We start from the raw sequence: 14023 nt of genomic DNA on the forward strand, positions 1-14023 counted from the left end.
ATTAAAACTAAAAATAAAAACTGAAAATTAAGTACTTCGAATATTCCTTAGAAATGCCAACAGCAGCGCGATGCCTTGAACGCCAACGGTCTTCCAAATCAATAAAAGTGGAGCCGATATAATCATCAGCAAACATGTTGCGATCGAAAACAGAGATTTCCAGCATATTATCTCTAGAAAAATGAAGCACAATCAAGCAGATATGAGAAAGGGAAATGGTTAAAACATGTATAGTATTTGTGTATGTAGATTTATTATAAATGCAAATAAAGTTAATTCCGGACCTTTCTAGGACGATTGCATTCTAGAGGAATTTTTTTGTTTTTAATTTATCACGTCTGGTATTTTAATAAAAATATTTTTTGAATTTTTTTAAGTCATTCTTAGTCGTCGATATTTCGATTGGTAGTCTTCCTTGGGAACATTTAAAAGCGTTTGATCGACTTGACAAAATAAGTTACATTTACCGAAATATTAATATTGAACTGACGACATAAAAATATGTATGTTATCGTATTTTGAAAAAATTTAAATAATAAGTTATGTAAATAATTAAAATTTAAATAACTTTTTTCATTGCTATTCGAGCCTAGTAATATGAATAGCAGTTCAACTTATGTCGTCCTCCAGACTAGTTTAAAACAGGATTAACACAGATTAACAGTTCTCAAGATTAACACTTTAATTTAAGCTGCTAAGTAGCAGGCAAATAAACTGTTCTTAAGTCATATGAATATCTTCGTTATTAGGTAGGCTACCATTAAGGCAGTAACAGCTGCAATGGTCAATTCGTTTAATGCATGGCAATGCGGGGCCAAAACTAAGAAACATAAAATAATCCGATGGAAAGATTGAACCATAGTGTTAGCCTATTATTGTGCTGGCCATCAAAGTGTCCGATATCTATCTCTCTTAGACCTACGTTAGAATTTAGTTGGACAGATCAGTGAAATCGAAAACGATTCACATTCACATTTTGCGGGACTGATAAAATCGTGCTCTGCTCAGCAACGCAAAACCCATCAAAAATCTTTTAGCCCTTCCGAGAGCAGTTTGTAGAATCATAATTGGGGTACCAAAGGGACAATTTCGCAGTAAAATTAGAATTGGTGCAAAGTGAAATGTGCACGGTATCTAAAGATAACTTGGAGGGTCGCCTGTGTCACTGCTCAGCATTTTACAGTCCCGTCTCAGCTGTGTTGGTTCTACGTTATTCCCCTTAGAGGCAATGTACTAAACAGCGCGCAAAACAGTGTAGCATGAGTATGATTTAAAATCTAAAGTATGTAGACCTCAATAAAAGCTCTTGTTGGCACTGCTTATATGAACTACAGGGTTGCCTATATTCGACGGACCTATCTGGAAACCCTGTATCTTTTGACAGAGACGTCAGATCGCTTAATGACATACCGCGTTGGAAGCGTCAGTCTAAGCAGATTTTTACCATGGAACAGTACACGCCACGCGAGCGCTCCCAAATTGTTGAAATTTACATTCAACAAAAGAAGTCAATTGTGAAAACTCAACGTGCGTATAAAAAATTAAATAATGTGAAAAGTGCGCCTTCTAAGAACACCATTAAAGGTTTGTACGAAAGGTTTTAGACTGGTGATGCGACCAAGGCGATCGGATGAGAATATTGCTCTTGTATGGGCCAGTGTTGAGACGTCACCAAGGACATCCCAAAATCGCCGTTCTCAGCAGTTGGGCATTGCTCGGACTACTTTACATCGAATTATCTGCATTGATTTGCATTTATTCCCGTATAAGATTCAATTGACGCAAATATTGTTGCCTGCGGACAAGCCTCGTCGATTGGAATGGGCCTAAAAAACACATGGGTCCGTCGAATACGGACAACCCTGTATGTAGCTGTGTGGCCAATGTAGATCAGCCAAGTTAATAGAGCCTATTCTAGATGTCAGGACAAATGGCTTGATTATGTGAAATTGACCCGTTTTGTTAACAGTGTATTTCAACATTCTCAGATCGAATATCCAAAATACGATGAAAACTTCTCAATAAAGGTTTTAAATATTTTGGTAGCCGGATTCAGAATTTTTAAAGATTTATAATTGATATCAATATTGGTCTGGTCAAGACTGAAGGTTCATATTATATATACATAACTGGTGGTTACACACTTTGTTGTATGTTTGGCGGGGTTCCTCCTCCAATTTGCGGCGTGCGTCTCGATGTTGTTCTACAAATAGAATTAGGAGGAGCTCTTTTGTAGCAATAACACCTTCGGAAATTTACCAATGCCTGCCGAGGGGTGACCGCTATTAGAAAAAACCTTTCTTATCAATTTGGTGTTTCGTGCCCACAACGGGCCCTATCGACAGGTAGTCACGCACAAACCGGTTTTGGCAATGACATACTTATACTTATTTAGGCTGAGTAGAGGCTGTTTAAAGCTCTCAGCATAAAACCTTTCGTGACTTTCAGAAGCAAATCATTAAGCATACAATATGCATTCAACCATTAGTAGCTATAAAAGGCGCAGAAGCATCGAAGGTCGCTTCCTCGTCTGGAAAAGCATTCAAAACAGCCGTAGGAATTTTAGATTTTTATTGAAAGATAGAGCTGCATACTCCAACTGACTGCAAGAGAAAAGAAGAACTCAATATGTACGTAATATACAGTACAAATAAGCACGTCTAGTGGTATTATTTTTCAGCTGTTTTGAAAAAATAGATTTAATTTATTCACATACTCGTATATTATTTGTGTAGTTTAAAGGAGTAAGGAGTGAGGAGTAAAAATAATGGACGCTTGCAAATACTCTGAATGCACTCCTAACTAAAATTAGTCCCAAATTTATTAGTCAGATGGTTGACAAATGCATTAATACCCTTTTGAAACCCACCAATCTTGTAAAAAAAAATATAGTGCGATCTGCTATGGCTGCTCGAGCTGAAGTGCCTCTGTTTCTGATAAGATGTCTTTTTTTCTATATATCTATGTAAATCTATCAATCCAAAATATGAAATCATCCAAAATACTGCATTTTTATGTATCGCATCAGCTACTTGAAAATGAAAAATTTTCTTATTTTTTGCAAGAATTTGGCAAATAGCATAGCACAACAATGAGTGTATTAGCCGAAATAGTGTCCTTCAGAATCTACCATTTAATTGTTTGCCACCTTTTGGGACCAAGAGAGAATCAAAAAAATTGGAGTGGTTCCAGAGAAATGATTGCTCCGGCGAAAATTATAAGAAACCAAGCTAGGTGTATACTTCGGATGTGATCGTCTTCCACAGTTTCTTAAATAGGGTTCAGCCAATATGGCAACATAAGATCGAACATTGTTATGCTGAAAAATACGCACTGGTACGAATATATTTTGTTGACAGTAAAACTATCCAGTGAAAGTTTCGCCAAATTTAACGGGCTAATACCACATCATTCCCTTCCGGTTCCATCAACCATAACCATACATATTATACCGAGCCTGGCCTAGAGCTATTTTAGTGTAACCATTTTCGCCGCTAGCTACCACAGGATTCAGCATTGGAGAAGCAAACTCATAAAAGGGTCTTTCAAAAGACGCGCATAGATATCGATTTAAAATAAAATATGTAAACATTAAGATTATCTTACGTTTCACTATTTTTACTCAAAATATGGCTATTAGCAATTATATGTGAAAAATGGCATCATTTAAATTTCCACCATGAGCATGCCTACAGGCTGTCATATGAAATTTTCAACGACTCGCTCAAACATTATCGCATTGAGCTCAACGATCTCGATCCGAAAGTTGTGTTTCAGCTCTAGCATAGTTGCTGGCTTATGCGCATAGACTTTAATTTTCAAAAAACTTCTTAAAATGTATGGTAGGCTATGTAAAATTAATCGACGAGGAAATTTAGATGCAATAATGCAATATTTTCCCGCGTTTTGTGACTTGTGGCTCCATGATGTTGAAGGCAAAGATCGTCTATATATACATATATTCCTTTTAGCTCAGGCCATAGACAATTTTCAATCAGGTGTCTATAGCGATGTCGATTGATATTAACAGCTCTTTCATTTTTATCTTCCAAGAAAAAGGTGCCAATTATTCCACCTGCCTAAAAATCACACCAACCAATCAAACAGCACATTTTTGTGGATATAATGCTTTTTCCGAAATTACTAGAAAATCTTCTTCTACCCAGATGTGGCAGTTTTGTTTGTTGACAAATCTTTTCAGGAAAAAAACAGCATCAAGATCAAAGATCCAATTCACGAAATTTCTGCCTTGATAATATGTATTAATTGAATTTCGTAAGGATGCAAATGGAAATCCTTATGTGAAAACCGCCAATCGGTGCATGAATGCCTAATTGTTGAGAACGTCAAGATATCGATGTTGAAGGTTGCTCGACAACACTTTGCGCCACAGCAACAATATTCTCAACAGAACGTCCAGTTTTTGGTCTGCCAGTCCTTTTTCTATTCTCGACAGAACCAGTTCCTGGAAATTTTTTCAGCAAGCTTTGAATTATCGACTCTTTCGAATGGTTATTTCCTCCAACAAAATGAAGAATATAAATCGACCATTTTTGATGGTCGACCATTTTTAATTATTTGATTTTCATGAAAAATTTCAATAATTTTAACACTTTGTATTATGTAAGTATCCATGGTGAAAATTTTACTTCTGTCTACTTGACAAATGTGAAGGTGTCGCCTAGGTGTCACTTTAAAGAGCCCCTTTACCCCCATCTGTTTGGAAATTTTTGTTATGTTAATGATTCTGCCAAGTCTTCTTGCTTTTGGTACGAATCTTTACTGAGTAACGCCACTTAGTCTTCAAAGCGAGATGTTTTGAAAGATCGTTCCTTATCTTGGAACAAGATGTTTTCATTGATCCTAAACTTCCGATGAAATTTAATGACTTTCTTTCGAGTTAAAAAAGGAAAACAAAACAGCAAAGTGACGCATACCGACAACTAAAGCATTGTTATGAAGGTATTTACAATAGATTTCTGGGCGAGTTAATACAACTAACGTTTCTTTTGCGAATCCCCCATTTTGAAATTATATAAATTAAGAAGTGTATCCATACCTTGGCAGCACTCCTTCCATTTGAAAGCACTTCCCAAATATCGGATTACTCTCATTGGGCACATAATGCGCCCGATTCGCTATAGTCTTTCCAGCTAATTGCAATTTAACGTAAGCATCCGACTTGCTGTTCTTGTCATGCGGCCTTAATTGTACACCTTGCACCACATAGATGCGAACAATAATCTTTGTTAGGTCGGTAAGTGTGTGCAGCTCGGCCTGATAACGTGGATTCAGAGCCGCTGCTAGTGGACGTAACATAATACCATCACCGCCATCATTGGTGCCACATTTGCAGGGCACAAGTTTAATATTTAACTTCAGTGTCGCATATGTTTCTTCCTTTGGCATAGAGTTCTTTTTATATTTTACACCATGTACCAATTTGACAGGTTCAGCCCAGTCGTGTAAATAGCTGAGATCGGCTTGACGCTCCAACTCATTAGGATAAATGACCAAGCTATGCTTGTATAGATGAGAAAAATCACCGGTTTCCTGAATGGAGGATTAATAAATTGCGTTAATTAATTTTCATAAAATAAAAATTATTTGACTAACCTGATATGAATAAATCGAGTTATAATATTTTGTCCACCAACTGTATTGAGTTTCATCGATTGCTTGTAAGTGATCAATATTTTCGATTGGTGGTAATCTTGCAGGATCTTTAGATTTTTTGAAGACACCAATAGTGCGCTGGAATAGCGTTAGTTTGCTCTTATTTAGCAGTGGTTCAGTTTCATTGTCCTCCCTATCAGCTATTTGCAGCATCGTTGAAGCTTCGTCGCCAGGCATTGCCGGTATACATTTTACTGATTTAGCTGATTGCAGAAAACGTTTTGAATCAGGTATCAAAACGGCACCCAATGTCGTTTCGGCACCCTTCGACGAAACGGATACATCTGTAGCAATGATTGCTGGCCAATATTCGAGTTGCTCAGGAAGGCTCTGAAAATAAATTCCTTGTGCACAAAAAGGTATCGCAAATAAACTTAACAAGTAAAGCTAAAAGAGCCATTTGGGCACACAAAAGACTTTTTAAGCGCCGATTACGCCTGTACATGTCGGGATTTCGCTAGATCTAAATTGATTTTCTTGAGGTAATGTAACAAAGAACTGTTTGATAACCTTTAGGAAGTTTAAAGGGGTATAGAGGAGTTCGTTCCTGATACAAAAGAACCTTTAGATTACAGAGTACCACCTTTCTCATCTATCCTTACAATACCTTACATTTTTTTGTGACTGATTGCCACATTAGTACTCAAATGTAGTGCATCATTCAAATACTCATGCTCAAATGTATTGCGACATTTTTGAAATGTGCCTAAGCCAGTTTTCTCCTTCAATTGTTTATATGCGTTCTTTCCAAATGGACGATTTATGGGAAGCTTCTTTACGGAAAAAGTACTCTCAGGGGTTTGCTATTTTCTCACGAAGCGCGACGCCTTTAGAGATATCCCCGTCTACCACTTCGAAGCTTCGCAAAAGTTGTTGAAATGGCTGAACAGCTCTACAACCCGAACCTTTTTATTTTATATTCCCTCGGCTATGACCTACCTCTGAACCGCGGATTGTAGATGGATAGACCAGAAATGCAAAATTAGCAGAACCTACAACGTTAAACAATCGTCAACATTAATAAACATGAAACGACGGCAGTCATAACTGGCTTTTGGTCTGTCGGGAAACAAGCAGCCAAAATGGACATCCCTCACAACACACACTGCCACAGACGTAAACAACCGGAGAAAAAGGAAACAATCTTCCATTTCCTCTATGAATGCCCTTCCATATGGAGGAACATAATATTAACCCTGGGCAAACCGCTGTTCGAGAGTCTCGAACAACTATCTGGGTTAGATGGCAACAATTTAATAAGGTTCCTGAGCGGCACAGGCTGGATATAGTCATTCTGTAAATAACCTTGGTTTCTAACGAGGATGTGGGAACAAAATGGTGCAGAAACGCTACTTGGATTCCGGACGAAACACCACTTAAACCAACAAACCATAAGCCTATGGCCTTTAACTGAATATGGATGTTGGAGGGGACTCTAGTAATGGTTGCTTGAACTCTATTTATACTAGTGCTGGTAATCATTTTTGGTCTCTGCTGCCATGACTAAAGTCGAACTAAAAGCTGCAAAATTGTAGTATAACTTCTGCTCAAATATGAACGAGACGGTATCAATAAAACGGTCCGCGGATGACATATGGCAAAAATAAATTTTTTGTTTTTTGGTAGGACTGTTATAAGCTTACATGGCAAATTTCAGCGTGATATGTGACATAGTTTGTTTTCTGTGCTACTGTAAACAAGTCAAGCTCGAGTGTGTTCTTCGAATTTAACGATGGAAATTCAAGTTGAAAAAAGAATTTGTTTGAAATTTTGTTATTCCAACAAAATTTCGGCTTCAGACGCCTTAAAAATGTTGCAGACAACCTATGGGGACTCTGCTCTATCGCGTGCACGTGTTTTCCAGTGGTACAAATCGTTCAAAGAGGGCCGTACATCGGTTGAAAACTTGCCTCATGAACGTCGTCCAGCAACATCAGTAAACGATGAAAATATCGGAAAAGTAAAGGAAATTGTGCTTGAAAATCGCACAAATCGCAAAATCGGTTAACGCTGAATATTATTTAGACGTTTTGAAGCGTTTGCGCGAGAACATTCGTCTTAAAAGGAAGGAATTGTGGGACAACAAGTCATTGTTCTTGCATCACGATAATACACCAGCTCACACATCACGTCTTGTTCGCGATTATTTGAACAAAAATAATGTTAATATCGTTCCGCAAGCACCGTATTCACCTGATATGGCTCCATGTGACTTTTTCCTGTTTCCCAAGCTCAAGTTGCCGCTCCGTGGAAAACATTTTGAGACAATTGAAGTCATAAAAGAGAATTCGAAGAACACACTCGAGCTTGACTTGTTTACAGTAGCACAGAAAACAAACTGCCATGTAAGCTTATAACAGTTCTACCAAAAAACAAAAAATTTATTTTTGCCATATCTCATCCGCGGACCGTTTTATTGATACCGTCTCGTTCATATTTGAGTAGAAGGTAAAACCTAGGGCATTTTTAACGTTTGCATGAACCAACGTCTTTCAATTTTATCAATTCTGTCAAGGACGAGATTGACGTTGCTTTAGCCGAAATACGACTTCTGTCTGTTTTCTATAGATGGAATCTGCCAATTAAAGTAGGGGAAGCTGTGAGAGAGCGAAGGGAACGTGGCATGCATTCTGAAAGGGATGTAAGAAGATTTGCTTCACTGCTTTGGGCGAGGGGTGATTTGCATGAAGCACGGCAGGTATAGAGGATGGGTTTATTATACATATTGGAGGTGATATTAAATACATATATACGAAATCAAAATAAATTGTTCTACAGCGTCAGTCTACACATTTAACCAACATACTTCGTGTGTACAGATTTCTTGTATCGTATTGTCGCAAGACCCCAAACCAATTAACTAAAACTTACCACCACCCCAGAAGCAAATATTACTAAAAAGTTAATGCTATTCTTCAAACGCGTCGATGAAAGTCCACTCGTTAGCACCAGATCACCCATCATGACTTTTATCCGATGTCTGCCACCAAAAGTGGTCTTTGTATAATTTCTAAAACCAATGAAAACCACCTCTAACCTGTATAAATAAGCAATGTAAATACGCACTTTTAACAGTGGACCTACTTCCAGTACTCACACAAAGTTTTTCATAATTGGTTTTATACTCGTCGGTATACCATTTGTGATGGTCGGCTCCATTATTTCCATTTGCCCAATTTCTTGTTGTATCTCCACGAGCTCTGCAGACATCAACACCTCCGCTCTTACACTGCCATCCTGAGCAATCGGCACCCAGCTGAGCGGTGGTGGAGACAACACTTTGAGTTTATGAAATTTCTTCATAGCGATTCTCGTCTTCACCATTTTGTTTAGCTTGAGCTTATTTTCAGGCTCTTCGCGTGCGCTATCATCCGCATCTTTCGTACTTATCACTGATACCTGTACAGTACCACAACCAACATAGTCATTGGCCGTTACACGATCTCGATCGTACAGCTCCACAGATATAAGTGGAGGATGTTTGAAGTACCATTGCATGATGCCGGGCATCACAATCATGTCGAAGCAAATCACACAATTCCATATTGGTGAGAGCGTGGCCTCTTCTGTGGATGTCTGCGCCCACTGCGAACCAAAGATAACGCGTAGATAGCCATCACAAAGCCCATTTGTATCGCTGCCTGGACGCACTTTTGCTTGATGTATAAATATTCGGCATTTGTAAACGGTGTAGTGTACAATGGGTGTCCAATAGTAGAGTTCGGTCTGTTTCCAATCGTTGGTGATGGTGGCCACGTATTCGGTACGTTCGCTATCGACCACGATGCCAAGTGTGCCTTGTATAATGCCGACATTGCAGCCACAATTGATGCAGCTGTGCTGACATTGAATATCCTAAAGATAAAGGGAAAGTGGAGCTAGATTTAATTTCACTACTGCGAGCTGTGGTAGTCTTGTGATATGACCTTGAATATGAAATTCCGCATGCGCCAACATAAACTATTCGGGCTGGCTGTTTTGTCCTTTGGTGCATTTAAAAAGTATTTCGCATTGAGTCGGCAAACCGCAATATCACGATTTCCCGATACAGTGATCATAATAAAGAGGGTGGGCCATTCATCCTGTAAGCGCGTTGTGGCCAAAAGGCTCTTTAGTTCGTTCGAATGTAAAACCATTTGATCTACAACTTCCACGATGATGCTTTCTATTAACATGGGGGGCGCAGTCTTTAGCTTTTGACGCATCGCCCGCAGATTTTCAGGAAATCTTTCCTGCATGAGGGGTAAAAAAAGTCTTCAGAAAGTTCTTGCAAAATGAATGTTTTTGAGTTATGAACTTACGAAAAAAGCATTTACGTAGACTAAGCGATTGGTATCCCACATGGTGGTGTCTTTGAAACCAGCGTATTCTAGCCTTTTTTCGTCGACACCCTCCTTTAATTTATTTTGCAAATTCATTATAATGGCCTTCAAACATTTGGCTTGGAGTACGAATTGGTTGATGTATTTGATTTGAAAAAGTTTGAATGTTTTCAGTTCCGATTCCTAAGTTGGGCACAATTATCAATGAAATGAAAATGAACCTAAATGAAGCTTGAAATGAGTAGATGAAACTTTAGATACTTAACTATTAGATCCAAAATTTCTTGCATATAATAATCACTATCGAATTTATACCGATTATCGGGCATAGTGAGTCTTAAGTAAACCGCTTTGTAAGCCGCTTCTTGTCGAAAATACTTTAAGTTGGTGCCAGCGCTGGTCATTTTACCTGGATAGCTTTTCAGATAGCATTCCACATAGTTGGAGGAATTCTCTAAAGCAAAGTGTTTATTTCCAAGATAAGTTTGAAGTTTCTAACAATGCTGTAAACGACAAATGTCAAAGAACTTAAATCTGCCTAGACCTCTACGGAAGAGGGGAGAGATTCCTTATTCTCCGTCAACAATCTCATGATCAATTTAAGAGGTAATGCCGGTCTTACTAAGGGAACACCCAATAGTGAAAGAAACTAAAAAATAAAAATTCAAACTCTTCTTAGCCATATCCCACTTAGGATACGTATGTCTACCAGAATAAAGTCTATACGCATTTAATATATTAAAATATATATTTGTACACAGGTTAAGTTAATAGATCTGAATGCCTTCCACTAACGTATTTAGTTGTCTTGCGATCTAACACAAAAGGGGTAAAAAATTCGCGACCCTAACAATGGCAATGGCACTAGTTTTATTACATTCACCTCTTTTTCAGTTACTACTAACTTTAAAAAGACAGCTGTTAAAATTTCATGATATTCCATTCATTAGTTCTGGAGTTATTGTGCTAAGAGTAACGCTACTTTTGTTATTTTCAAAACATTGCATCAAAAATAATTTTGATTTAATTTAATTTAATTTTTCACTGCTTTTTGATGGGGAAAAATATCGTTCAAGCAAAGCAATGGCTGCGAAATTATTATAGGGACTCCGCTCTTTCAGAAACAACAATAAAACGATGGTTTGGTGACTTCAAGCGTGGTCGTAGAAACAACGATGATGTACAACGCACTGGGCGTCCAAATGATGCGGTAACATAAAAAAAAAAATCCACAAAATCGTTTTGAATGATCGAAAAGTGAAGTTGAGTAAGTTAGCTGATATCGCAAAAATATCTAAAGAAAGTGTTGGCTTTATATTGCATGAGCATTGGACTATTAAAAAGCTCTGTTCTATATGGGTGCCGCGTGTACTCACTTTCAAAACAACGCACCGTGTCACAAGTCAATCAAAACAATGAATTGAACTTTGAATTGCTGCCACATCCTCCGTATTCGCCAGATTTGCCTCACAGCTCTAAAAGAAACTGTTCGCAGGTAAGAAATTTCGCACGACTGAAGAGTTTATCTCTGTAACTGAGGTCTATTTTGAGGCAAAAGATAAATAGTTTTTAAAAGTGGTATTGAAGAGCAGCGCTGAAATGATTGCGTTGTTTCTGATGGAAATTACTTTACTGAATGAAGCTAATTTTGATCAAAAAAACGTGTTTTCTCTGTTAGGCTCGGGCCCATGTGTTATATGGTGATATCGATTGTGCTCCAAAGAGTTCTTTAATAGTTCTGTGCTACATAATTCCAAAATGGAAGCATATAGGAGAAAATTCAAGTGACCAAAAAGCTTTGTGCTGTTTATGGATCCAATGCAGTATCGAATGCAATAGCAAAGCAGTGTTAAAAGTATTGGGTTGGCAACTAAGTTATTGCGGATTTCACTCATAGATGGCTTCAGTTGAATTTTTAGGTTTGCAGACGTAGTATAAATGTAAAACACATTTTGTTATTTGATTGTTGTCAATTCAGCTGTCAATCAATAAAAAAAGTTTTTTGGTCGATTGCGTAGTTTTCGCTTAGCGTTCGTTGAAAAATGGAAAACCAAAAGGAACAGTTTCGTCATTTTTTGCTTTTTTATTTTGGCAAAAGGAAAACCTCATCGCAAGTTCATAAAAAGTTATGTGCTGTTTATGGTAACGAAGCCTTAAAAGAACGGCAGTGTCAAAGTTGGTTTGCCAAATTTCGTTCTGGTGATTTTTCACTCAAAGATGAAAAACGTCTGGTCGTCCAGTTGAAGTTGATGACGCCCTAATCAAAGCAATACTCGATTCGCATCGTCACAGTACAACACGCGAGATTGCAAAGAAGCTTCATGTATCACATACATGCAATGGAAATCACTTAAAACAACAACTTGGCTATGTTCAAAAACTCGATACATGGGTTCCTCACGAACTGAAAGTAACGCATTTAGCACAACGCATTAACAGCTGCGATTTACTAAAGAAACGTAATGAAAACGATCCGTTTTTAAAACGACCGATAACTGGCGATGAAAGATGGGTTGTTTACAAAAATATCAAGTGGAAAAGATCGTGGAGCAGGCCAGGTGAACCAACTCAAACAACATCAAAAGCTGATATACATCAAAAGAAGGTTTTGTTATCAGTTTGGTGGTATTACAATCAATTACGATCAATTCTGATTCCTACATTGAACAACTAACGAAATTAAACAATGCAGTTAAAGAAAAGCGGCCCGAATTGACATATCGAAAAAGTTTTGTATTCCATCATGACAATGCAAGGCCACTCACATCTTTTGCCACTCGGCTAAAATTATTGGAGGTTGGTTGGGATGTTTTGCCACATCCACCATATATTCCTTACCTTGCACCATCTGATTATTATTTGTTTCGATCTTTACAAAACTCCTTGAATGTTAAAATTTTCAATAATGATGATGATATCAAATCGTACCTGATTCATTTTTTTGTTAATAAAAACCAGAAGTTTTATGAACGTGGGATTATGATGCTGCCTGAAAGTTGGCAAAAGGTCATTGATCAATACATTACAGAATAAAGTTGATAAAATTGTATTTGATTTTCTAAAAAAATCCGCCATAACTTAGTTGCAAATCCAATAATTCTGTTGTGGTAATATGCACGCTGAAGGACGATCCAAAATGTTGACAGAATTATATAAGGTTGTCAAAAAAGTCTTGCGGTATTTTTATTGAATTTTCAATTGTTCATAAAATTGGTTATAATGCACCGTTTTGTTCGATGACGAGTTCCCAACGAGATGCCAACTTCATAATGCCCCTCTTATAGAAGCTCGCTTCCCTATTGTCAAAAAACTCGGAGAGCCAATTTTCACAGGACTCTCTTGTGGACAACTTCCGACTACCAAGCTCGTTCGCCATGGACAGAAATAGGTGGTAATCACTTGGGGCGAGATCCGGACTATACGGTGGATGCAAAAGAACCTCCCATCCGAGCTCTCGGAGCTTCTGGCGCGTCACCAAAGATGTGTGTGGCCTGGCGTTGTCCTGATGGAAGACAATTCGGCCTCTGTTGATCAAAGATGGCCTCTTCTGAATGAGTGCTGCATTCAAGCGGTCCAGTTGTTGGCAGTACAGGTCCGAATTGAGCGTTTGGCCATAGGGGAGCAGCTCATAGTGGATGATTCCCTGCCAATCCCACCAAACACACAGAAGACCCTTCCTGGCCGTCAATCCAGGCTTGGCCACCATCTGGGTAGCTTCACCGCTTTTCGACCACGACCGTTTGCGCTTCACGTTGTCGTAAGTGACCCACTTTTCATCGCCAGTCACCATCCGCTTCAAAAACGGGTCGATTTTGTTGCGATTCAGAAGCGATTCGCATGCATCCATACGGGCAAAAATGTTTTTTTGCGTCAAGTCGTGTGGCACCCATACATCGAGCTTCTTTTTGAATCCAAGCTTCTTCAAATGGTTTATAACGGTTTGATGACTCATGCCCAGCTCTTGGCCGATGCTACGGCTGCTACTATGCCGGTCTCTTTCGATCAATTCAGCGATTTTATCGCAA

The 14023-nt window shown here is 38.3% G+C and overlaps 1 protein-coding gene across 2 annotated transcripts in view; it reads right to left on the reverse strand.

Annotated features, from left to right (window-relative positions):
* LOC129242522 (otoferlin) overlaps positions 1–14023 on the reverse strand; it is a 33153-nt gene that overhangs the window by 15028 nt on the left and 4102 nt on the right. For both annotated transcript variants that reach the window (XM_054879204.1, XM_054879205.1), the window contains exons 6-13: positions 10265–10452; positions 9978–10181; positions 9603–9908; positions 8774–9531; positions 8548–8713; positions 5617–6006; positions 5060–5553; positions 36–173 (exon numbers count right to left, since the gene is read on the reverse strand). In XM_054879204.1, coding sequence (XP_054735179.1) covers positions 36–173; positions 5060–5553; positions 5617–6006; positions 8548–8713; positions 8774–9531; positions 9603–9908; positions 9978–10181; positions 10265–10452 — 2644 coding nt within the window. The remainder of the gene's footprint in view (positions 1–35; positions 174–5059; positions 5554–5616; positions 6007–8547; positions 8714–8773; positions 9532–9602; positions 9909–9977; positions 10182–10264; positions 10453–14023) is intronic.

Source organism: Anastrepha obliqua, chromosome 3 (genome assembly GCF_027943255.1).
Source record: "Anastrepha obliqua isolate idAnaObli1 chromosome 3, idAnaObli1_1.0, whole genome shotgun sequence".
In the NCBI taxonomy this organism is placed as follows: Eukaryota; Metazoa; Arthropoda; class Insecta; order Diptera; family Tephritidae; genus Anastrepha; species Anastrepha obliqua.